The sequence below is a fragment of the Uranotaenia lowii genome, chromosome 3 (genome assembly GCF_029784155.1).
Source record: "Uranotaenia lowii strain MFRU-FL chromosome 3, ASM2978415v1, whole genome shotgun sequence".
Lineage (NCBI taxonomy): Eukaryota > Metazoa > Arthropoda > Insecta > Diptera > Culicidae > Uranotaenia > Uranotaenia lowii.
In genome coordinates, this window is record NC_073693.1 from 90,720,832 (window position 1) to 90,747,439 (window position 26,608).

At 39.4% G+C, this 26,608-nt stretch overlaps 4 protein-coding genes across 5 annotated transcripts in view; 1 reads left to right on the forward strand and 3 right to left on the reverse strand.

The window, feature by feature from the left end:
• LOC129754770 (uncharacterized) overlaps window positions 1-26,608 on the reverse strand; it is a 601,388-nt gene that overhangs the window by 466,328 nt on the left and 108,452 nt on the right. The window lies entirely within an intron of this gene.
• On the reverse strand, window positions 2,791-8,613 carry LOC129752392 (uncharacterized). Its single transcript, XM_055748181.1, has one exon. It carries the CDS (start codon window positions 8,611-8,613, stop codon window positions 2,791-2,793), a length of 5,823 nt encoding a protein of 1,940 aa, XP_055604156.1.
• Window positions 18,693-19,553, reverse strand: LOC129752393 (uncharacterized). The gene has a single exon (XM_055748182.1). The coding sequence runs from the start codon at window positions 19,551-19,553 to the stop codon at window positions 18,693-18,695; it is 861 nt and encodes a 286-aa protein (XP_055604157.1).
• On the forward strand, window positions 24,583-26,605 carry LOC129754772 (UDP-glycosyltransferase UGT5-like). Its single transcript, XM_055751004.1, has 6 exons — window positions 24,583-24,830; window positions 24,894-24,981; window positions 25,044-25,239; window positions 25,300-25,702; window positions 25,766-26,211; window positions 26,275-26,605. Exons 1-6 carry the CDS (start codon window positions 24,681-24,683, stop codon window positions 26,603-26,605), a joined length of 1,614 nt encoding a protein of 537 aa, XP_055606979.1. The 5' UTR covers window positions 24,583-24,680.

Genomic DNA, 26,608 nt, shown 5'->3' on the forward strand with positions numbered 1-26,608 from the left:
CTCTCTGAACCAATAACTATAGAGATCTTATATAAGGAGACTTTTTTTTCTCAAATAAAGTGAAATTAGAATTCGGCGAGAACTCATTTCTGCTATCTTGGACTAACTATTTCGTTTTAATTTTTTATTTGGATTTCATTTTCTATATTAACTCTGAACTAGTCGGGAATCGATAATCAAATCTCATATGTATACCCACCCACATGGCTTTGTTTCCTGTGGATTAAAGTTCATCCTGTATTGTTTTCTCAACATAACAATTAATTCTCATAAAGCAATCGAGCGCAAGCATAAAACCATTTTACCGGACCTGTCATCATCAACGATTAACAGATGCAATAAATCTCATTGTTTTTCTTCCCAAGCAACCGAGATGGAGGGAGAAATGTCATCTACTGGATTACCTAGTCCCGGTTTTTTTATCGGCTGATGAAGGCGGACGAACTGTTCCAGTCTTTAACCGAAGGTCTTCCATTCGGATATCTCATTTCAAGGTTAATTACATGCCGTAAAGCCGGCTCCATTCATTTTCCGAAGGAGGAACCAAACTTGGCCGCGCGAACGAGGTTCTGGAATCTGAAGACGGATGAGTGTAGAAAAATAGAATAAGAGAAAAAAAAACCTGCAGGAAATCCACCACAAATGAGCTCTTTGACTTTTCCCGCACTTCTTAATCCTTGGGCGCAGTATGGTGGATTGTTTACATTTCTCGAGACAAAGAGGAAAAAATAATATTTATTGTTATTGTTGTTCTTTGAGAGTTTTCCACTGGATTGTTAGGGTTTTCAAACAAGGAATGGAAAATCAGAACACGCATAGGAAATTACCACATAATTTTTCTGATATTGTTTTTATTATATTAGAGAAAACTTCTCTCATAACAAAAAACGATTTCTTTTATCGAAATGAATGCCTTTTCAAAAAATATATGACAAATGAATTTCAACATTGCAATTTTAAACAAATTTATTTCCGTTTGTAAGAAACTTGCCCAGGTTCAAAGCTAATTTTCCTTAGTGCAACAAATCACATCTAATGTTAATGGCTGAGAAAGTTACACCCCTTTTCCATGCGATGCATTACTTATTCAAGAGCAGAAAGAGCGGAAAAACGGTCTCGGAGTAAATTATGACCAATTGTAATCTAACATATGTCTACGTGCATGTTACCACCATTAAGTAAATGTGTAAGGTGGAAGTGTGCCTGGAGTCATTTTTCACTTTTATCGTATTGTTCAAGTAGTTTTTTTTGAATTTGTATTACATTCTCCCCCTCATTTTGTAGCTGGTTTTGGTTATAACCGATATGACTGAGCTCAACTTTAACTTTCTGTGGAAAAGATTTTGAAACATAAGGAAAAAAGAAGAATGTTTGTAGGATGCATTTTTCGTAGGTTGGTTGACAATAATTTGTCATTCTCAAAGATAACTGAGCTTACTCGAGAAAGATGAATAAAATCGAATGACCTTTTTTTTATTCCATTCAACTCATTCACTTCCTAATAATTGTGACCTAGTCTCCGTTCATTGATATTTTTTAGATTACGTTACAAGCGTATTAGTCATAATTTTGGTTCCAGCTAGTCGTAAGGAAAATATTCAGGCTAGAAAATTGGGCAGGATCTGATTCAACCAAATGAATGGCATTCTGCCAAATGGGGAGAAACAATTTTGGGCTTAGTTCGGCCTGTTGGCACGTGTTCAGAGTAAGCTAAAGCGAGAATAGTATGGGTCAGTAAAACTGAAAAGTTTCTTCCCCTTGGAGTGTGATGAAGTATTCTTTATTCTACACACGAGCTGCCAGACACAGACGTTTTCCATGTTTAATCAATTTGATGCTAGAAAATGAAAAAAGGAAGTTGAAATTATGAACCTAAGATTCTTTCATACTTTGGAATATATAATTATTGTTTCCTAATATCCTCACTGTTCCCGAAATTGGTAACAATACGGTACGAACGAATTCCGTGAATTTAAACAGATTTTATTGATCAGATAAATTTCTCCTGTAACCGATACAAAATAGAAGAAAACCGCGTGAATACTCATTATTCCTGTATATCTAATTCTATTGCATGTTTAATTACTAAGGACTTACGTTTAGTGTTTTTATGGTATCTCGTTTGCTATCCGGAATGCGATGAAATACGGCTACGGTAAATCGTATTCAGTAATACCTATCATAAGTGCATGTGTAACGTTTCATTATTATGCTTATAGTTTTTGTTCGGATGACTTACGCTTGTAGTATGTGCCGATGTTTGCTTTCTGTCCGAAATTCGATCCAGTACGGTAATACGTAATCGTGCTGCGTGAGACCTAACATATGTGATCAACGTTTCTTTATGTTGCAGTGCACAGTCTTAAATTCATGTTCATTACCTGTGGTACTAGTCAGTCCGTCTGTTTTGTACGTATGCCGAAGTCGCTAGTCTTATGAGTATCGCGTGAACTACTATAAACAACGGATTACGGTTAAGAACAAGCTCAGATTCCGAAACCTCGTATTATTTACCTTTTGTTGATAACAACTAGCAATGTCATCCATGCAAAGAGCCTATCAACTATCGCGTAAACTAAATTTAGCAAATTAAGCAACCGGAGAAATAACTTTGCCTTCGACGATTACATGCAGTTTTTGGCTGTGACATGCATCTGCTTATTATTCTTATCATCTACTTTCTATTTATCAGTACTTATCGTGAGCCATGGAAGGCGAGTTTTGGTAGGGGCTTGTTGGTAGCGGCGGCGCGTTCGTGTATGACGTAACACTCCCCCCCAGTACGCAGAGTTAATCACGCTGCTTACTACTCGTTGCGCCGACGTCTAGTACTGCTAACTTCACTGCTGGTCGCTCGTAGGTGTTACATGCTGTTCTCACCGTTGCGCTACGAACTTGTCCGTCGCGGCTTTTCGTTGTGCTGATGACAATTCCTTTCGGCCACAAATTCCTTGGAAGGTCGTTGTCTACGATGACTACGATGTCGTCTACCTCGATGGGTTTCACATTATAGTGCCACTTCGTACGGCGGGTTATTGTGGGAAGGTATTCTTGTAGCCATCTTTTCCAAAAATAATTTGCGTATACTTGAGAGGTCTTCCAAGTATTTCTCAAAGTGTTAGATTTATCGTCGTATGGAACTGCAGGCTTCACTCCACTGGAAGATCCCAGCAGGAAATGGTTCGGAGTTAGAGCTTCGGTATCGGAATTTTCCACCGGTAGGTAAGTGAGGGGTCGTGAGTTGATAATATTTTCTATCTCGAGAAGTGCGTTTCGTAGTACTTCGTCCGTGGGAAGTCTAGGGAGCTTCATATTGCTGAGAGTCTTCTTCACCGATTGAACCAATCGTTCCCAACTCCCACCCATGTGTGGGCTACTTGGCGGTAAAAATGACCATTTAAGTTCTGTTGATATGAATTCTTCCATCAGTTTGTCTTGATCCATGTCACGTAATGCTTGTTTCAGCTCTCTATTCGCACCAACAAAATTCGTACCACGGTCGCTAAAGATCTCCAACGGCTTTCCACGTCTGGCTATAAAGTTGTGTAAGGCCATAATGCAAGAGCTGGTGTTTAGCGAATGCGCAATTTCGATGTGGACAGCTCTCACCACCAAACAAGTTAAGAGAACTCCCCATCTTTTCTCGACGCGTCTTCCAACAACTACATTCAACGGCCCAAAATAATCTACCCCAACGTAGGAAAAGGGTCTACAATACGCAGCGAGCCTGGCGAATGGTAGGTCAGCCATGAGTGGAGGTTGAGGATTTGCCTTGACAATTTTGCAGGCTTGACATTTCCGGCGAACTCGGTCACAAACTCTTCGAAGCATTGGAATTTGATATTGCTGGCGTAATTCGTTAATAACAGTTTCATTATTAATATGATGGTAACGCTCATGCATATACTGTACGATCAGCATTGTGACGTGATGTTCTTTTGGCAGAAGTATAGGATGAGCAGTGTTCAAATCAACAAACATACAGGCTCCAATACGCCCGCGCATACGCAAGACGCCGTTTGCGTCGAGGAACGGGGAAACTTTATAGAGAGGGCTTCTTTTTGGAAGGGTGATATTTTTATCAGATGAAGACAGCAACGAAATTTCTTCAGCATACGCATCTTTCTGCGCTTGACGCAAGATACAAATCTCGGCAGCTTGCAATTCGCTCTGTGTAAGAACTCCAGTAGATAGTTTTGTTTCTTGTATCGTAGCTCTAAGGTTTTGTAGATATCGTATTACAAACGATATCACGCGTACAAGCTTCCACCATTTAGAGAATGTTGTCACATCAAAGGGTGGTTGTTGAATGATGTGAATGTTAATAAACTTCTGAAGCTCAGTTGCAGTGTTCCTGGAGTAGGGTGGCTGTGACGGCCACAACGTTTGTTCCTGACGAATAAATTTCGGGCCACTGAACCACCTGTTGGATGTAGAAAAGTCCGGGATTTTTTGCCATTTGGTTCCTTCGTCAGCCACATTCTCGGAGGACTCAATCCAATTCCATTCTGCGATTTCAGAGCCTTCCAAAATTTCTCCAACCCTTGCGGCTACAAATTTACTATATTTTTTGTGGTCTGCGCGTATCCAACACAGCACGTCCCTCGAATCGGTCCAAAAAAATCTTTGAGCCAAGTTTATACGATGACTTTCTCCAATATCGTTTGCTAATCGTACACCAATGACGGCGGCTTGGAGTTCTAAGCGTGGAATGGAAACATACCGTAAGGGAGCAACACGTGTTTTCGAAGTGACGAAGGCACATTCTATTTGGTTACATTCTTCATACCGAAAATATGCAACTGCTGCATATCCATTCTCGCTTGCATCCACAAAGACGTGTAACTGAACCTTTGTACTGGGATTTGCTGAAGTAAGTCTTCGATAACATCGAGGGACTGAAACAGTTTCTACTTGCTTCAAGACATTAAGCCATGTACGCCACTTCGAAAGTTGTTCATCGTGGATTGGTTCGTCCCAACCGACTCCAGAGCGCCATATCTCTTGCAATAAAACCTTTAAATACATCAAAAAGTTGGAGAGCATTCCTAGGGGGTCATATATGAGCATAAGGACTCGAAGAACTTCCCTCTTTGTAGGTGTTTCGTTGCCGGACAGTATTTCTTGGTTGCATCTACGTGGTACTTTGAATGTAAATATATCTTCAGCCGTATTCCACCACATTCCCAATACTTTTTCTGAACCTAATTCGTTGTCTACGTTCAAATCCTTATGAACTGTTGACTTCTCCCCTAAAGCTCTTAACACTTGTGTAGAATTAGATAGCCAACCCCGAATTTCAAATCCTCCTTCCGAGTGTATCATTCGAACATCCTTAACTAGTTGAATTGCTTCTCTGTCTGTTTCGACGCTGATAAGCATATCATCCACGTACGTCCCAGAGCGAATCGCGTAAACTGCTTTCGGATACTTGGTGACAAATCGTTCCGCATTCGAATTTTTGACATACTGTGCACTGCTTGGTGAGCAGCTTGCACCGAATGTCATCACCCGCATAATATACACAGTTGGCGCCTTCCCGATGACACCATCATTCCATAAAAACCGCTGACAATGTTGGTCCAGTTCGTTCATGTTAACTTGGTGGAACATTTCACGAATGTCACCCGAAACGGCTACACGGTACTCTCTAAATCTTTGAAGAACATGGGGCAAAGCAACAAGTTGGTCCGGTCCTTTAAGTAAGAATGAATTCAAGGAGACACCTCGACTTTTTGATGCCGCGTCCCAAACAATACGCAATTTTCCAGGTTTATTAGGGTTAAAGACAGGAAAAATAGGTAGATACCATTGACGGCCTTGATGTTCTCTTTCTTCTTGTGCTGAAAGTTTGCGAATGTAACCTTTGACTTCGTACTCGAAGAGCTTCTGCTGTAGTTCTTTAGCCATCTTTGGTTCTCTTATCATGCGTTTTTCCAAACAAAGATGTCGTTTTAAAGCCATTGCTTTGCTGTCTGGAAGTGTTATATCATCATATCGCCAGAGCAAACAGGTTTCAAACCTCCCCTTTCTATACACAGTATTAGACCTTAACAGATCTAATGCTCGTGAATCATCTGATGACAGTCGATTCATATTTGTCGAGATACCCAGGCTATCGAATGAAAAATAGTCTCTTATGGCTGAATTTAGAATTTCGCATTGGCAAATATGATAGCTAAACGCTTGCTCATTTTCTTCGGAGATTGCCGTTTCCGGTACGGAACACGGTCCATAAATAATCCATCCTAGGCGAGTCAGAACTGCAGTTGGTTGATTCTCGGCACCCTCCTTCGAATCGAATGGGTACTCCAGGCGAATGTTATCCATTCCTAGCAAAATCCTTGGCTTAGCATCAACATACGACTCTACCGGTATCTCAGACAGATGATGGAAGTGATTCGCTAACTCAGAAAGGCACAAACTCTGAGACGGAAGATCCAAGCTACGAACTGTATGTACATTCGAAAGTTTGAACTTATTTTTCTGGTTCGAAGTACTGCTTATATCAACGGAAAACTTCACAGAGTCACCTTCATATCTGCCTTGTCCTGCCGTCCAACTAATGCAGAGCGGATGACGTTTTCCTTCTAAGTTCAGCTCGTTCCACAAACTATGCTCCATCAACGTGCAGGTAGATCCTGCGTCAAGAAAGGCATATGTCGTAACAGATTTGTATTTTCCATAAACGGTAACTGGAACATATTTCAATAAAATAGCTTCACGGGAACCATGGTGAGCGTTGCACGATGAGGTTTGGGGAAGTTTTTGGATGTTAGCTTTATGCTTTTTTACGTCATGCAAAAGCCAGTGATGAAGGTACTGACAGCCGTCTTTGTTGCATTGAACCCTGGTAGTACAGGCCTTAAAGTGCTTTTTGAGACATTTGCGACAAATTTTCTTATCATTCACAAGAGACCAACGGGATGTAGTTGTCATAGCATTAAAGCGAGGACACACGTCCAGACCAGCGCATTCTCCAGCGCATGCAAAGCATTTTCCACTAACTACTTCAATAGAGGATTCGGTGTGAACATGGAGAAAGGCTTCATCCTTTTTTGTCTTTACTGAAGATTTGGCCCACGCTTGAGGTCTCGTCACCAGACTATAAGCGTCAACAATTTTTTCGATCCAATCGTTGAAATCGAGCAAAGAGCTAGCGCCTGTCTTGTACATATGTCTCGCCCATTTGTCCTTCAACGGGTAGGGAAGAACCTCAACCAATTCTTGTATCAACGTGGCATTATATAAGCGTTCATTCATTCGACACGCTTGGATTGTTGCGCAAAGATTCTGCACTGCGATACCGAAATCTATAATCGTCTCCATTCTTTCCGCTTTGGGGGGTGGCAGCGTTCTTACTCGCCTTATCATTGTCTCGATAATTGAATCTGGATTTCCAAACAATGTTTGTAAGCGATTAATTATGGTCGGTACATTATCAGGATGTAAAAGTAAACATTTCACAGCGTTGAGTGCCCTATCGTAAAGACATCTTTCCAGTCGGTCGAGGAGTTCATCGTTTCCGAATGCACACATTCTAGATGATCGTTCAAACGCAGCAATGAATCTGGGCCAATCTTCGGGATCACCACCGAACTTAGGAAGATCCTTCACAGTCTGTCGTGCCGCTAGGTGATTTTTATTTAAGGTTACAGACTTTTCAGTATTCTCTCTCAAACATGAATTAGCCACTCGTGGCGTTGAGGTGTGTTGAGTTCGCAGCATTCCGGGTTTAGCAATCATCTGCGGGTTTACTGTGTATTTCGGTAACGGAGTTTCATTCATCTGTATCTCATTCATGTAATCTCCCTCAACCCTAACAGTTTCATCTAACCAATCTTCGAGCTGCTTATTACTCATCACCGTTTCTACTTCGCTATCGCTGGATTCCAACAATTCCTGCTCTAAGGCTAGACGTTCCTCAAGCTGCCTCTTTTCCAGTTCCTGTCTGGCTTCTAAAGCTCTCAGCTGCATCTCCTTCGCCTTTTCTGATCGTCTAGAGCTTTTCGAACCCGCTTTCTTAGTTCTGTTCAACGATCCATTCGGATCAATCGACCGATTGCCCGATGGCTCATGTTGTTCCTCTACACGCAAGTTTCCACTACGGCAAAACGTCACATCCTTTGGGATAGTTCCTGTATTTCTCCCGGGAAGATCTGTTGAAGAATTCTCTTTACCAATGCTAGGTGCTAAAACTTTCGACTGCCTACTATACGGCTGCGACACGGGCCACTGCAACTGAAGCTGCTCAAAATGATCCAACATCTGCTGTTGCGTTTCTAACTGCTGCTGCTGCTGTTTTTCTAACCGCTTCTGTTGTTGTAGATCTTGTTGCCACCGCTTCTGCTGTTTACGGAGTTCATCGCGTTCACCGATTAAAGAAACCCTTTCCTTCAGCAAAGACTTCCTCTCACACTTTACACAAATCCAATCCCGATTTGCCACACTTTCATCTACGCCAGCGCACTCATAGTGATACCAAACATCGCATTGGTCACACTGCACCATTCGATTGGTATCAGGTCTACGGCATGTTCCACAACTCGCCCCTTCACTACCAGGTGAATTACTTGTATTATTATTTGAACCATTTCCATCATCGTTATTCATCATTCCGAATAAACGAGAAATTTAATTTGTTCCCGAAATTGGTAACAATACGGTACGAACGAATTCCGTGAATTTAAACAGATTTTATTGATCAGATAAATTTATCCTGTAACCGATACAAAATAGAAGAAAACCGCGTGAATACTCATTATTCCTGTATATCTAATTCTATTGCATGTTTAATTACTAAGGACTTACGTTTAGTGTTTTTATGGTATCTCGTTTGCTATCCGGAATGCGATGAAATACGGCTACGGTAAATCGTATTCAGTAATACCTATCATAAGTGCATGTGTAACGTTTCATTATTATGCTTATAGTTTTTGTTCGGATGACTTACGCTTGTAGTATGTGCCGATGTTTGCTTTCTGTCCGAAATTCGATCCAGTACGGTAATACGTAATCGTGCTGCGTGAGACCTAACATATGTGATCAACGTTTCTTTATGTTGCAGTGCACAGTCTTAAATTCATGTTCATTACCTGTGGTACTAGTCAGTCCGTCTGTTTTGTACGTATGCCGAAGTCGCTAGTCTTATGAGTATCGCGTGAACTACTATAAACAACGGATTACGGTTAAGAACAAGCTCAGATTCCGAAACCTCGTATTATTTACCTTTTGTTGATAACAACTAGCAATGTCATCCATGCAAAGAGCCTATCAACTATCGCGTAAACTAAATTTAGCAAATTAAGCAACCGGAGAAATAACTTTGCCTTCGACGATTACATGCAGTTTTTGGCTGTGACATGCATCTGCTTATTATTCTTATCATCTACTTTCTATTTATCAGTACTTATCGTGAGCCATGGAAGGCGAGTTTTGGTAGGGGCTTGTTGGTAGCGGCGGCGCGTTCGTGTATGACGTAACACTCACTGTCTATGCGTTATGAGGTTACTTGTATACGTCCATTCCATCTATAACCAGTTTACCTGTAAAGAAAATAAAAGAAAAATTTAAGATCTAATGGATGCGTGAAACATATGGTCTATTAAGAATTCAATTATATATTTTTCATAAAAAAATAGGGGAGATAAGGGCATAACGGCCACTTTGAGGAGGACGCCTATTTAACCAAAATACAAACAATTCACACACATTTATACATAATCTTATGAGGGGAGGGGTTGTTTTCGAATTGTAGGTTTAAAAGTTTGGCTTCCCCTCCGAAAAAGATTTTTTCCACGTAAAATTTTCAGTTTAAGAAATGAATTTTCCCGTAGTAACAGGAAGTCAATTGATCCAAAAATGTATTTCAAAATAAGTGCTAACAAACATGTAAAAAACTGTCAAATTTCACTCAAATCTGATTAATTTTTTAGCTCATAAACACCATATCACCATAATAAACTTGAAATGATCGACAAAATCAGACAAGAAACTCGAGTTCAAGCCGCACAAATAGTTCAAAACAATTAGTAAAACAAAGGCATATAACGGCTGTTGTCTTTATTGGTATCAATTCATCGTTACATTTATATTCCATTATTTCATTAAATAAGGTGTTCAGCTCAATAATGACCTGTTCAGAGCCCTATAGTTAACTAGATAATAAAAAATTATTTATAAGACTCAAATGAGCACAATCAAGTATTTAATGTAGGAGAACATCCTGTAATGGCAGAATATTTCAAACTTAAAACTAAAAACTATCTTAGAAATAAACTAATTATAAAAAATTATTTAAATAAGTTTAAACATAACAAGACATTTTTATCGAAAAAACATCCTTCTTATATATTAAAAAAAACTAAAATTGACCATTTTTGGATTTTTTAAAGCTTTGCTTATTATGGATTTCTTGTTGATGTTGTTCGGTGATGTTTTGAAGAAAGAATCCCTTCCCTTAAATTTCGGTCTACTATTTTATTTCAAGTTTCAACCATTTTCGGAGCCAATTTGATAATTAAACGCCACCGAACAACATCAACGAAAAATCCCAAAGATACACGAGCGGTGATTTAAGCGGTCGTCAATAAATATTTGAATTTAGTTTTCAAATAAATTTGCCCTAATTTTAATGTACAGTTTAAAAATTTGAAAATAATTTTTTAGAATTTTCTACATCTACAATGTATCAAATTTAAAACGTCGCTTTACCATCACCTTTGTTTGGGTTCCCTCTCATTGCTCGATAGTGGGCAATGAGAAGGCAGACTCTCTGGCAAAGGTGGGGGCGATGGAAGGCGACACGTATCAACGTGAAATCGTCTTCAACGAATTTTACTATCTGGTTCGAAGAAACTCTCTTGTTAACTGGCAGCGCAAATGGGACGAGGATGAGGACGGTCGGTGGCTCCACTCGATTATCCCAAAGGTAAGCCTTAAACCCTGGTTCAATAGATTGGACCTGAGTCGGGATTTTATTCGTATATTTTCCCGTCTCATGTCCAATCATTGTTCCTTAGACGCGGTACTCTATCGTTTTGACATTGCTGGCAGCAATTTGTGTGGTTGCGGCCAAGGTTACCATGACATCGAGCATATTGTTTGGTCGTGTGAGGTCCATCTTGTCGCTAGAACGAATTTTATAGACTCCCTTAGGGCCCGAGGAAAACCACCCTATGTTCCAGTGAGAGATGTGCTGGCCGTGATAGATTTGGACTACATGTTCGAGATATATCTTTTTCTAAAAGCTATTGATCTTCGTCTATAATTCTTTTTATTTTCATATTTCCCTATATCTATCATCTTTTCTATTCTAATAAAAAGTGATGAACTAGATTTAAGCACACATTTGTAAACCAACAAAATGAGTTTGGCTCCTTAAAGCCTAAAGGTATGAGCCGTTTCAAATAAAGATGTTACAAAAAAAAAAAAAAAAATGTATCAAATTTTTGCATTTTTTTTAGTTTGTCATTTTGTTTCAATGCTGAATTTTTGTGTGCTGGAAACATAATCTTCTAAGAATCCTGTAAATCAAAATTTATATTTAAAAAACATGGTCTGTGTCTTCTGTTCTTTCAAGGGCCCAAAAATTTCAATTAACGGAAAAATATATTCAGAGCTTTCAATATTCACAAGAAACTTGGAATTCCTTATCAATATTTTTATCAGTTAATAATTGGTAATTTAAGGAAATGGTAATTTAAGGAAACCTTGTTGGGATAAGCTTTCAATGTTGAATTGTATATGTTATTTTATAATTTAAAGGATAATCATATTCGTTGTTTTTATTTATATACTAGCTGATCCCATACGAACTCCGTTTCGCTTTCAACTTGGAATATGTCATGAACAGTTTGTATGAAAGCCAATTACCAAGCATTTTCCAGATGCACTTCTGAATTCATCGTTAAGTAATAATTGCAAAAATATTGGTCGATCACTTTGTCTGGCGTCTGCATCTAAATTTGAAATCAGAAATCCTTTGACCGTGTCAAAAAACCACGTGTATAAATTTCGACTCGATCATTGCATAACAACGCAATTATTGCCAAAAAGTTAAACCCCTTTCGGGGGCTCTTATATAATCTTTGATGACTGAAATCGATTGCCCTTTCCTCAAAACTCCCGTGTGCAAATTTTCAAAGCAATCCATTGTATAATAACGTCAATATTGTTAAAAACAGTGAAAAATTAATTTATATGGACGACCCCTTTCGTCGACCCCTGGCAAAGCATTTGACATCTGAAATCGGTTGCTCGTCCCTAAAAACTACCATGTGCAAATTTTCATCCCAATCCGATGTAAAATAACGACGATATTGCAAAAATATTGAAAGGTTTATATGGACGACCCCCTTCGCCGGCCCCTTACACCGAATTGAATACCTGAAATCTATTGCTCATCTCTCAAAACTCTCGTGTACCAATTTTCGTCTGAATCCGATGTATAATGACGACAATATCGCATCAACAGTGAATAGTTAATATGGACGACCCCTTTGGCCGACCCCTGATTTTAGTTTGGATAAGTGAAATCAGTTGTTTGTTCCTAATAACTTCTATGTGCAAATTTTCACACCAATCCGATGTATACAAACGTCAAAATCACTAAGATTCTGAAAATTTAATATGGACGACCCCTTCTGCCGGCCCCTTACACTGAATTTGATGCATCAAATCGATTGCACGTCACCCAAAACTATCGTGTACCAATTTTCACCTGAATACGATGTATAATAACGTCAATATCGCAAAAACAGCGAACAGTTAATATGGACGACCCCTTTGGCTGACCCCTTGCAAAAAATTTGACACCTGAAATCGGTTGCTCGTCTTTCAAAACACTCATGTGCAAATTTTCAACACGATCCGACAAAAATTAACGTCAATATCGCGAAAACAATATTTGTCTTGTATGGATGACCCCCTTCAGAAGGGGTCATCCGAAAATCTAAAAACATTTTTCATCCTTCCTGGTCCTAATGAACATCCATGCCAAATTTCAGCGCTCTAGCCCTTAAGACGGCTGAGTTTATAGAGGACAAACAAACAAACAAACAAACAAACATACAGAAATTGCTTTTTATATATATAGATAAACAAAGTTATGATTGTGAAATCCAAAAATGAACAATTAGCCTTTTATTTTGATAACTGAAAGAATTCGAATAAAAAAATATTTGGATCATTGGCACTCTTGAATCTAAATATGCTATCATCTTATTTTAATCAAATTTAATTCAATCATCGTGATTAAAATTTGACAAATTAAAGATATTCCCGCGAACTTTTTCAATCATCTTTAAAGAATGAAGGTAAGAAATGTATATTTAGATGATTTCTTACTAACAATTTTTACCCGTGACTGATTCCTGACTTGATCAAAAATTTATTTTAGAATTTGGGTTTCATTTCTCTAAAATATTGTTGTTATATTTTAAGAATTCTATTCGTGTGGATTGTTTTTTTTATTCCCCAAGCTTTAAATTCTGTTTTTATTCGAAGTTTTAATTCGTATTCTCGTGTTTCGGGAATATTATTTCAAATTAGTTAATCAGACTGCTTAAAATTTCAAATTAAGATTTAGGAAACCGGAAACAGCATTGATTAGAAAATTTGGTTCTGAACAATTTAGGTTCGTATGAAGAATATAAAAACATAAAAAAAAAACAATAGGTAGATTTTTTCTGTGAATGCCTGATGGTCATGAGTAGGAAAATGGCCTAATAAAACAATTTCAGTATTTATTGTGCATTTTTGGTATTGTTATTATGGACGACCATTTACGAGTCCTTTGCACGAGCCTGATTGCAATGTCTGAACCACTGAAAAATGGAAATATGGTTGTTTAACCCTCAATTCTCCCTTATTTCTTAAAATTGTTCAAATTGTAGAAAAAAATGGGCTTGAAAATTTCGAACCAAATGAAACCTTGTGTGGTTTTTCCTGAGATATCTAATGAAGGCTGTTGAGCAACTAAAAATTCTTTTTTCTGTATTTGTATTAAAAAATATAGACAAATTTAGGGTTAAACCATCATATCCTGAAACTTGCGGTGGCTCAAACAGCCTTCATTCGATTTCTAGGGAAAATCTCATATGACAGGTCCAAAATTTTTAGTACTGAAAATGCTTTTCTCTGTATCATTTGAAATTACAGGGGAATTGAGGGAAGGGGAAAATCAAACAAAATAAATCGGATCAAAAATTTCATGTCCAATTTTTTTTCTCTGAAGTATTTCATAAATATTGGAAAATTAGGAGGTCAATTTTTTTTAACGACTAAACTGATCCAAGAGTAACAATCTCGACTCGAGACTCAAGCTAAACCTTTGAAATCTTTTCCCAGGTACCTATACGATTCTACTACAGTTTTTTTTAAAATCAATTGTTGATAAAAAAATTCCGAAAATTAAAATCCAAGAGAATATTGTCCGATTTTTTCACTTTATTTGCATAATAAAAAAAAATCATTTATAATTTTGAATTTTGGAAGCATTTTTCCAAGTGATTTTCTATATGATTTTTATTTAAGAATTTTAAAGGTTTACTGAATATTGATCGGATTTTGAGGAAAATTTTGAAATAAAAGTCTCGGGTTATGCTCGGTTGGTACAAAATCCAGAGTCTTTTCTTGGTTTTGTATTTCAAACTTAAATAAGATGCAATTTCCATATTAAACTCATCATTTCCGAGTATGAAAAGAAAATATTCAAAGTAAGTAACATATCATATTTTGTATTTGAAATTTATATATTTAATTTATTCTCAGAATTGGAATCAATTGAGACTTAGGTAAATGTGAAGAAGAACAGAAAGAACCAAAATGTCTGACACGAAGTTGTAGTAAACGGAATTTGGGGCAACTTTACTGAAGACACTTCTTACATATGATGTTTCGTAAAATTATAATTTTTTAAATATTAAAATGTTAAGGTGTGTCGAGATAAAAACAGTTTTCTGACTTCGTTTGAATAAGCGAATTGATTCATACAACAAAAATGTCTTTTAAGCATTTATATGAAATAAAAATCCGAACATTTTTTTCTCAGAGCGCAAGCTTGTATATGTAGGTGTTTGTAATTTATAAGGATTTTTTTTATCAAAAACTTGTACTTTTTAAGCTGTTATATTTCGAATTGCTGCGAATCAAAACATATTTTTAACGGTACTATTTGGTTCAAATATCAAATATATGATTTAAAGTTATAGAAGATAGGTTATTTTTCAAACTCGAGAAATAAATCCTAATTTTGTTAATTTTCAATTCAAATTCACACATTTAAAGACCCTGTGAAAGAGTATTTAGGCACTCTTATCAATTTTGGGGCTTTCAGATCAAAATGAAATGATGTGCTCTGATTGAGTTGTAAGCCTAAACTGGATGTGTGTTTTATTGAAATCAAAATTTGGATCAAGTGTGTGTTCCTTAGTGTGTGTGTTTCTATTGTGTATAGATTACAATTTTGCTATAATTTGTCGGGTTCCTAGATGTGGCACCGATGACGATTGTGACAATTGTGATGACGATTAGCACAATCGAGATGATGTGCTACATAGCTCCCCTCCTAGACGACTTGGATTCGTTCAGCGATAGCGAAGTGGAATAATTACTCGTCGACCCGAACGGGTAACCCTAGCCGTAGAATCCAAGGCAGTTGTAGTAGTTGTAGGGACAGTCGTACCCGATGATTGTTGTTCCTCCGCAGAGTATGCAGGTTTCAGTCGATCCACGGAAACATTCACCTTCCGCCCTTTGAGGTTCACTTTGAAGAACTTTTCGGTTCGGCCTAACACTTCAAACGGGCCTTCATATGGAGGCGATAACGATGGTCGCACAGAATCGTTACGCACGAAAACGTTCTTGCACGATTGCAGATCTTGATGCACGAAAACTTTTCGTTCGCCGTGCCAGGCGGTCTTCTTCGGGCGTAAATTTCGCATCGCTTGGCGGAGATTAGCGACAAATTCGGCTTCATTCGGCTTCTCTGAGTTGTCGACGAAAAACTCGGATGGTATTCGCAATGTCGTTCCGTAAACCATCTCTGCTGGCGACGCTTTGATGTCTTCTTTGTAGACCGTACGCAATCCAAGGAGGATCACCGGTAAGTGTTCGCTCCAGTGAACGGGATCGTGGCAAAGGATTGATGATTTCAACGTCCTGTGCCACCGCTCTATGATACCATTCGATTGCGGGTGGTAAGCGGTTGTGCGGAGATGAGTAGTACCAAGAAGACGAGTCAGCTCGGAAAACAATGATGATTCAAATTGCCTACCTTGGTCAGTTGTGACGCTGTTGGGCACACCAAAACGAGCAATCCATCCGGTAACTAGAGCTTCGGCTATAGTTGGAGCCGTCATGTCTGGGATAGGGAAGGCTTCGGGCCAGCGACTGAACCGATCGATGACAGTGAGGCAATAACGGTTCCCTTTGCTTGGTGGAAAAGGTCCAACAATGTCGATGTTGATATGGGAAAAACGACAGTCTGGCGTTGAGTAGCGAGTGACCGGTGATTGTGTGTGTCTAGTCACCTTCGAGCGTTGACATTGGAAGCAGCTTCTGGCGAAAGCGATGCTTTCTTTCCGGATGCTTGGCCAAACAAATCTCTCCGTCATTAGCTTGGCTGTTGCGCGCGTTCCTGGGTGCGATAGGTGATGTGTTGCTTGTAGAGCTGCGTTGCGAAAACGTTTCGTAACAAATGGGCGAATGCGTTCGCCGAAGCAATCACAAAATAATTGTTTTGTGCTGCCTGGAACGGTAAAAAGTTTTAGCTTTAAAGACGATTTAGATTTACCTTTCAAAATATTTTGAAGTTCTTCATCCGTTTTCTGGTCTTCGGCGAGGGCATCGAAATCGAGTGGATGGTTACTTTCGATGGCCGTAATGCGAGAGAGCAAATCGGCTACGATGTTTTTCCTGCCAACTATGTGTCGAATATCCGTCGTGATTTGCCCGATAAAGTCCAAGTGACGAGCTTGTCGATTGGAAGCTTTATCGAGCTTTTGGTGAAATGCATAAATGATCGGCTTGTGATCGGTATAGATGTGGCAGCGTCTTCCTTCCAACATAAATTTAAAGTGCCGCACTGCGAGGTAGATCGCGGTTAGCTCACGATCGTAGGTGCTGTAGCGAAGCTGAGCTTTGTCGAACTTTTTCGAAAAAAATCCCAGCGGTTGAATTCCTCCATCCACAATTTGGTGCAGTACAGCACCCGCTGCAATGTCGGAAGCGTCCACCCACAGAGAAAGATCGGCTTTTTTAGCAGGATGTGCTAAAAGGGTTGCTTGGGCAAGTTGTTGCTTACACTGGTCGAAAGCTTTTGTAGTTTCTTCACTCCAAACTAACGGTGTACGATCGTTGCGTTTGTTCCCTGGAATCATTTGAAGCAATGGAATTTGAGCTTCGATGGCATTCGGGACAAACCGTCGGTAAAAGTTTATCATGGCTAAAAAACTTTTTAAGTCCTTCACTGTGTTCGGTTGTTTGAAATTTCGGACTGCCTCAACACGCTCTGGTAATGGACTAATACCTTGGTGAGAAACGGAATGTCCAAGAAAGTTGAGCACTTCGCGGCCAAATTCGCATTTGGCAACATTGATTGCTAATTTGTGATGTTGAAGTCTTTCAAAAAGCAGACGCAAATGATCTCGGTGCTCTTCGGGCGACGAGGAGGCGATGAATAAATCATCGATGTACGGAAACACGAAATCAAACCCCCTGACCACCTCGTGAATGAGCCGCTGGAAGGTTTGGGCAGCGTTTCTCAGACCGAAGGTCATAAATGAAAATTCAAACAGCCCAAATGGCGTCGTGATTGCCGTTTTTGGAATGTCGTTGGGATGAATAGGCACTTGATGAAACGCTTTTTGCAAGTCCACTTTCGAAAACACAGATTTACCTTGTAGGATGGTCGTGAAGTCTTGCAAATACGGTAAAGGGTACCGGTCAGGAACTGTCTGGGCGTTCAGGGCACGGTAATCTCCACATGGACGCCAGGAACCATCTGCTTTTTTTACCATGTGGAGAGGGCTGGCCCAATTGCTGCTGGACGGTCGACAGATACCCAGTTTCATAAGATTTTCGAACTCGGTTCGAGCTGCTTCGAGTTTATCTGGCGCCAGACGACGTGGCCTTGAAAAAACCGGCTGACCGGTTGTTTCGATGCGGTGAACGATCGACGACTGACTAACAGTCCCTGGAGGTGCTAGCCGAGTAATACTTGGGAATTCTGCCAGTATTTCAGCATAGGGGAGCACTGCACTGAAAGTCTTCAGGGAATATTCACTAGTGGCTGTGAGTGAGCCCACTGACTCAAGACGAGTCATATTGTCAATAAGACGGTTTCGCTTTAAATCGATCAGAAGATCAAAGTTTCTTATAAAGTCCGCACCGATTATGCTCGATGAAACATCGGCAATAAGAAAAGACCACAAAAACTCACGACGAAGACCGAGATTAACTTTTAGTAACACTTCACCGTACACTTTAATTTGAGTTCCGTTAGCGGCGAACAGTTTCACTGTTGTTGGTTTAACTCTAGCTGAATGCAATCCTTTCGGCACTACTGACACATCGGCACCCGTGTCGATTAAAAATTGCAAGGAGGTAGTAGCGTCCGTAATTTTCAGGCGATAGATTGCAGCTGTGTTGGAAAGTTCGCCAATTTCCACCACAGATTCAGCAGAGCGACGTCATTGTTGGCTAGAGGAAACGTGGTGGTCACTTGAGCAGGGTTGGAGGCATCTGCGGGCATCGTTTCCGAACGTACGATGATACCAGCACAACCCAACCGATGACTCTCTTGACTGGCGAGGGTACTGCTGCTCATTTCCTCGAGAACGGGAACGCGGCCGACTGCGTATATTCCGCTGAATGGGTAGCACTTTATCAAGCCTTTTGGAGAGCTCAGCGATTTCCCGTTTAAGCTCCTGGATCGGATCGCTAGCTGCTGTCTCTGCACCATGTGAAGTCGCCATTGCTGAATTTGGTCCATTGTATTCGATTGCGTGGATTTTTCGTAGTCCCATAGAATCCACGATGGCGTCAGCAATGGTGATTTTGTCGTTCGTGTCGCCTCTCGATGCAATAACTGCGGCTTGAGCATGCGGAGGTAATCGAGTCGCCCACAAGTCAACCAATACAGTGTCGGCTAGGGAATTACCCGCAACTCGTTTCATCTCGTTGTAGAGTTGACTTGGCTTTAGATCCCCTAATGGCATATCCGACAAAACACGTTGCAGGCGCCGCTGTTGACTATCGGCGAAATACTCGATGAGCTTCGTCTTAATGTAGGTGTACTTGTCGCTTGCTGGAGTGGCCTCAATAATCGACCTCAGTTCGGTCAATTTATTTGGGGGCACTTGTGCCATCACAATGTTGAACTTACGGGAGTCATGTTGCGGCCCGATTCCAGAGGCTGCGAACCAGAACTCCAGTGACATGAAGTAAGTTTCGATGTTCGCGTCGGCCATATTGGGTGGATTAAGCCGCGGCGCGTGTATCGTTTCAACGACCGGCTGCAGATTCGAGGTGTTGGATTTATTATCCTCCATTTCGCGTGCACGTAATCGACCGAAAATAAGTATGAATTAGCGAGACACGAGATACGATTTCGGTTTTTGTCTGGGGTCACCAATCTTTAGGCACTCTTATCAATTTTGGGGCTTTCAGATCAAAATGAAATGATGTGCTCTGATTGAGTTGTAAGCCTAAACTGGATGTGTGTTTTATTGAAATCAAAATTTGGATCAAGTGTGTGTTCCTTAGTGTGTGTGTTTCTATTGTGTATAGATTACAATTTTGCTATAATTTATCGGGTTCCTAGATGTGGCACCGATGACGATTGTGACAATTGTGATGACGATTAGCACAATCGAGATGATGTGCTACAAGTATATACCCATTTCTCATGCAAAAGTTGAATAAACATCATTTGGATATTGTCTGAGTTCATTGCGATACTTGAATAACCGATAAAGCACATTTTTCTCGCTTTTTGTCAAATTAGCCAAAATTTGAAATGTCAAAAATAAATGAAAATTTTTAATTTTTACTTTTCTGTTAAGTTTGACTGACTGTACCTAATCGCTTAAGTATAGCAATAGACTGAGTCGATTTGGGGTCATTTTGGAATTTCTCAAACCCTGGGGTCTAAAAAGCTACGCCTTGGTTCAAAACTTATCCATGATTTTTTGCAGAATTTTAAGAAACGTTTACTTGAGTAAATTTCAACTTTTTGGTTTGTATGGGAAAATTGAATATTTTGTACTGAAAAATCATCTCCATTTTGGTTTCTTCTGTGGAACCGAGCCAGCTGACAGCTTTTATGCCAATTTATAAAATTTCTACAGAAAATTTTCCGCTGAACAACTTTGTCGAAGACTGTAACTTCGTTTCTTATTAGGCAAAAAAGTTATTTGCTGTATAACAGAGGTATGTCTTTTTGCCTTGATAAACAATAAATTCAAATGACATCCCTGCAGGGTTCCTAACGGGGTATTTCATGGCTACTTTTCATGCAATACTTCGCGAGTCTCCAGCAGTGATGTCAATTGAATTTATCGTTTATCAATGCGAAAAGACATATACCTGTTAAACAGCTAATAACTTTTATGCCTAATAAGATACGAAGTTACGGTCTTGGACAAAGTTGTTCAGCGGAGAATTTCCTTTAGAAATTTTATAAATTGGCATAAAAGCTGTCAGCTGGCTCGGTTCCACAGAAGAAACCAAAATGAAGTTGATTTTTCAGTACAAAATATTCAATTTTCCCATACAAACCAAAAAGTTGAAATTTACTCATGTAAACGTTTCTTAAAAATTCTGCAAAAAATCATGGATGAGTTTGGGATCAAGACAAAGCTTTTTAGACCCCAGGGTTTGAGAAATTCAAAAATGACCCCAAATCGACTCAGTCTAATATACATATACTAGCTGACCCGGTGTGCTTAGCTACACCTTCTAAATATCAATGAATTGTGTCAAAAAAATTTCATTTTAAATAAATTTTCGATATCTTTATAATGAAAGCTCTCACATCAAATTATCATTTGAAGAAAAAAAAGATATGATTCTCTGAATATTTTTTTGTAAAACTTCATCTGAAATTGTTTTCCAAAAATGGTACTCGAGTACTTTTTTTTTCAAATTTGGTTCCATTTGTTGGATAAGTTCTCAAGTTATACAAACAAATTGTGCGGAACTCCTTTTTCCCTCACTTATCCCACTTGATGGTGCAAAGGGTGTTATTTAATAGTCTCACAATCATTTCTCGTACCCTTATACTGTCCCATGTAAAATTTGGTCAAATTTATTTAATGAGCTCTTGAATTTGTTAAAACAAACGTATGGCACCTCTCTTCTCTTTCCTTTCCCTTGAGAGGTACCAAACATCTTAGAAATATCTCTTGTATTAACAAATTTCTTCCCAATTTGTTATTATCTGCTAGATTAGCACTGATGAGCATTGAAAGGAAAAAGTATGGGAGCTTCCGTTCCTTCTTCATATCGAATCAGTGCAAGGAGGAGGAAGCCTTAAGCAATCTTAGAAAAAACTCTTCTCAAATAACCTCTGCTATTTAATTTGAATTATAAGTTCTCGAGTGATCCAAAAATATTGTATGAAAACCTCCCTCCTCCTTCTCCTCAACCCGTTGGAGAAAAGGAGTGGTCTCGCAACATAAAAAAACATTTTTCCTCCTTGCATATACTATCATGATAACTTTGCTTTTTTTTGTTCGATTTTTTCTCGAGTAAACAATAAAACTGTATGGAAGAACTCCTTCCCCCTTCTTATCCACTCAGTAAAGTGGAAGGACAAATGGGTCTCAAACATCGTAGAATCTTGACTCGTAGCCTTAAATATTCTATGCAAAATTTGGATCATATGCATGATAAGCTATCGAATAATTTAAAAAAATATGTATGGACAACCCCCTCCCCCCTTTGTATCTCCCCAATTGAAGAAGGTGGAGTCCCAAACAATGATATCGAAACATTTCTCGTACTCAATAACCATCCAAGTATCACCAATTGCTTTGTAAGACTCTTTCAGTCTCTTATAAACCTTGGTCTAGTAGCCTACTATAAAACTTAAAATGCTACTTGAGCACCCATGTCAAATTTGGTTCCATTTGCTTGATTAGTTCTCGAATTTGGCAAATAATTGTATGGGAGGTCCTTCCTCCTTTTCTATTTCCACACTGGAAGGAGGAAGGAGTCTCAAACCATCTTTAAAATATTTTTCCTACCCATATACTCTTCGTTTGCTTGATAAGTTCTCGAATAGTGCGAAAAATTGTATGGGAGCCTCCTCCCCGCTTACTATTTCTCCATCTGAAGGAGAGAGGGGTACCAAACCATCATAGAAACATTTTTCGTACCAAAATACACTCCCATGCCAAATTTGGTTCCATTTGAAGGATCAGTTCTCGAGTTATGAAGACTTGTTACTTTTATTTGAGAGATCCCCTCCCCCTTTCCAGTGATAGGGAGGGGTCTCAAACCATAACAGGAACCTTCCCCTGCCTCCAATACCCCCATTTTCCAAGTTTCACGCAAATCGAATCAGTAGTTTTCGAGTCTATAGGGAACAGACAGACAGACAGACAGAAATCCATTTTATATATAGATATAGATATAGATAGATTAAGTGGACTGTATGAACTACACCTAATAACAATTTAGTGGACTTTTTAGCACACAGACTATGGCCTACACGGCTACTAACCTGCCTATTTTAGTCTCTTTGACATTAAGGCTATGATCATTTAGTATCCGGGAAGTTACAAACGTGTGTATTTTAAAAACTATTCATTTGATCGAAAAACTTTCTATGGAGGAATTGAAGGTGTCAATATGACATTTAATGTAAAAATATAAAGAAAATTATTTATCAATGATTTAAAAAAATGCTCTAACTTTTTCATGAAATCTCTTTTTTATCTTTGCACACTTTTTTCAGTCATGTATTGATTTATTTTTTTTAACACAGAAGCAAAACCTTTGCAAAATCATGATATTTTACAAAAACTCACCTGAAAAAAGCAATTGGAATCTGGTTGGAACCTTTTCATGAGTAGGCATCTCGAAGAATTTGATTTCTTAAATCCGGTTTTAACATAAATTTTGTTGTCCATCAGAACACATCTGTCATATTGCGTAAAAACCGGATGCACAGATTGCGATCTTTGGAACTGATCATTATTAGTTATTTACTTGGTGTCTACTAGTCAGGCTACACTTTTTGCCTGCCGGAAATGGATTTTTTGCGTTATTTAAGGAGTCTGCATTAAGTTATCCCCAATAACCATAGACTTTTTACCATATTTAAGATCAAGGGTTGCACTCCGATGGTTGGTTTGAACTTCTTGTGGATCCTAGAGTGGCTCCTTATACTTCTTATCCACTTGGTTCGACAAAAAAAAACAGAAAAAACCAACAGTTCATGAGCTTTCCAGTCAACAATGAAGAATTTTTGAGGCGCAAAATGCGTAAAAGGAGCAAATTTGTGCAAAATTATTTTTACCATGTCTTTTTGCATCGTAAATATCTCAAACACACGTTAACTTAAAAATCTATCAAAAATAGGCAAGATAGTCCTTTTCATAACCAACACAACGCTACTAAAGTTTGGCGTATCCGATCTCTATTAACGTAGCTATCACCGAAATAAAGTGCCCGGATACTAAATGATCATAGCGCCTAACAGGGCTCTACCGCTTACTGTGGATCCCTACTCTAGGATGGCTGGTCAGGAAAAGAGGTCAAACCAGGGACCTACTTTGGCTCGATCCAGTCTAGAATCATCTCGGTGCTGATGCATTTCGGCGCGTATACTACCAGCATGACGATGTAACAACTAGGCCTTTCCTTACTTAGGGTGGTTCAGAGCGACCTACTCGATCCAGATAATAGACGTTAGATCGAATGGTCGAATTTTTTTTTGTTGACGGTTGTTCGGTCAAATGGGCGCCAAGCCAATTGGCCATCAATGTAAAATAATTTGGCCTAATATTCAATTCGGCATCTTAATAATTTGACCTTATGTCCATTCCGCTTAACATCCTTCGATAACCTTTGGATGGTTAATCGGCCTCGGTGAATCGCCTAACATCCATCGCTCGTAGCCCCACAGAAAACCAGTCAATCTCTTGACTGTTTTAAATACTATCACTATCATGTTGTTAATTATCCTTAGAATAGTTTTAAATGATCTGCTGAAAATATTTAAAAAAAAAACCTACATTTCAAGTAGGTACTACCTAAACAAAATTGCGTTAAGTTATTACTCATTCCTAATTCAATTCAAAGGCCGAAAAACTAACGCCAAAAATCAATCACAATGAACGAATTCCCTCAGACAGACGCCTCTGCACGCACTTTTGAACCACATACGTAAAGTGCATAATTAAACACTGAACGTGTTCCAAACATCGGGAAAGTTTAACCAGGCGTTATCGAACGCTAACGTGGCCCCCAAGTATTCGTCACCTTTATCAGTCAAACAACAGTCGGTTATCACCATGTGTAGACGTAGCTTATCGAAAAATCGGTGCCATTGTGAGGTAAAAAAAAGCTTCAATCGAAATCCATCCCATCGTGCGATTCCAAAAATGTTCGATCGAACCTACGGGATTGTTGTTGACATTGCGGACGTGTCTTAGAATATTTGTTTGAAGATGAGAAGGTTTGCGATTTTTGTATTTTTATTGATTCAGTTGAGTATCTGTTTGGGCGGGAAGATATTGGCCGTATTCCCTAGTACGAGTAAAACGAACTACATCTTCGGTCAAGTGCTATTCGAACAGTTAGCTTCCCGGGGACATCAGGTATGTTTGTGCTGTTTCAAGAATCACTTGTCAAGAGACTAATCCTGTTTTTTTTCGTTGCAGATTACAGTGGTAAGCCCCTATGAAGTGCAGTACGAAAGTGAAAATGTCAAACAAATCAAACTGACGGGAATGTTTGCCCACCTTGAAGGTAGTTAACTCATTCGATGATATCATTGTAACCCTTTTGTAAAAATTTGTATGACTTTGTAGACTATGGCATGAACACGAACATTTTCACCAAATGGGACCGATCAAGCTTCTACGGAAATAGCCACTTGATCTACGGGACAGCAGCAATGGCAGACTTTACTTTGGGTCATGAGAAAGTTCAAGAGCTTCTTAAAAACACAACAGAGACCTTTGACCTACTTCTGCTAGATCAAGTTCTCTCCGACAGTCTGCTAGGGTAATGATTAAAAAATATCTTAGATCATATCTTGTAATTCAACCTTCTGACATCTTCCAGTTTAGCTGTGCACTATCAAATCCCAGCTATCGTGTACAGTTCAACGGCTGTCAACAAGTTCACCAATGAAATGGTGGCCAACCCTCACAACCCGGCCTATAATCCCATCAGCTCCCTGGGATACTCGGATCGAATGACGTTCGAGCAACGAATGTGGAACACCTTCGTTTCGCTCAGTGAACAGTTCAACTACAAGTACCTGTACCTTCCCTCTCAGGAAGCTGTGTATCGGAGGCATTTCGGATGCCGAAATCCACCTCCACTGCTGGATATAATCCACAACGTTAGCTTGGTACTGGTCAACTCGAATCCGATGATCACCTACCCGAGGCCGATGGTCCCTAGCATGATTGAGATCGGAGGTCTTCATTTGAGGAAGATTGAGGATCACGGGATGTCTGAGGTATGGGCATTAACTGCTACTTTTGAGCTCAACAACTCTTAATACTTTCTTTTACCCCATCAGGACGTCATCAACTGGTTGGAAGCAGCCAAGAACGGTGTGATCTACTTTAGTCTAGGGACCAATACCAAGTCAACGGATCTTCCGGCTTACGTCCGGCGATCTTTCACCGGTGCTTTCGCACAGCTCCCGGGTACCTTGATCATGTGGAAGTGGGAAAACATCACCCTGGAGAATCAAACCTCAAACGTAATCATTGGTCCCTGGATGCCTCAGCAGGAACTGCTAGCTCATCCCAATGTACGACTTCACATCACCCATGGGGGTTTGATGAGTATGATGGAGACGGTTCATTACGGTAAACCTTTCCTAGCGATCCCTCTGGTCGGGGATCAGGATTACTTGGTTGATCGAGCTGTTAAAGCTGGTTACGGATTGAAGTTGGACTATCAGAACATCACATCGGAAATTGTTTTGGAAGCGATCAAAACTATCCTGGAAGATCCATCGTAAGATACTTCCCATTGCTCTTACCATTAACCATCTGTTGATCATTTTTAAACCTTCTTCAGATTCCGGGAAAATGCCCTCAAGGCGTCGCAACAATTCCGGGAACAGCCAATCAAACCCATGGACAGAGCCATCTACTACATTGAAAGCGTACTCAAAGGGAGCTTAAATGTTTCAAATCTACGTTCCGGAGCGCTGGAGCTAAATTTCTGGGAACGGCACATGGTCGATGTGGCGTTGTGTTTTGTAGGGCTTTTGCTGCTACCAATCGTTTTGGTTGCTGGCTTGATTCAGATAATCCTGAGGAAAAGCCACCAGTGTAAGACCAATGCAAACTTGCAAAATAAGGACAAGAGTAAGGATGCCAACAGGAGAAATAAAAAGACTAACTAAATT

Excerpts from the sequence above, each read along its gene's own strand:
- LOC129752393 (XM_055748182.1), bottom strand. The coding sequence starts at position 19,553 with ATGGAGGATAATAAATCCAACACCTCGAATCTGCAGCCGGTCGTTGAA.
- LOC129752392 (XM_055748181.1), bottom strand. The coding sequence starts at position 8,613 with ATGAATAACGATGATGGAAATGGTTCAAATAATAATACAAGTAATTCA.
- LOC129754772 (XM_055751004.1), top strand. The coding sequence starts at position 24,681 with ATGAGAAGGTTTGCGATTTTTGTATTTTTATTGATTCAGTTGAGTATC. Across the intron at positions 24,982-25,043 it reads AATGTTTGCCCACCTTGAAG|ACTATGGCATGAACACGAAC; the intron begins GTAGTTAACTCA and ends ATGACTTTGTAG. Across the intron at positions 25,703-25,765 it reads AGGATCACGGGATGTCTGAG|GACGTCATCAACTGGTTGGA; the intron begins GTATGGGCATTA and ends TTACCCCATCAG.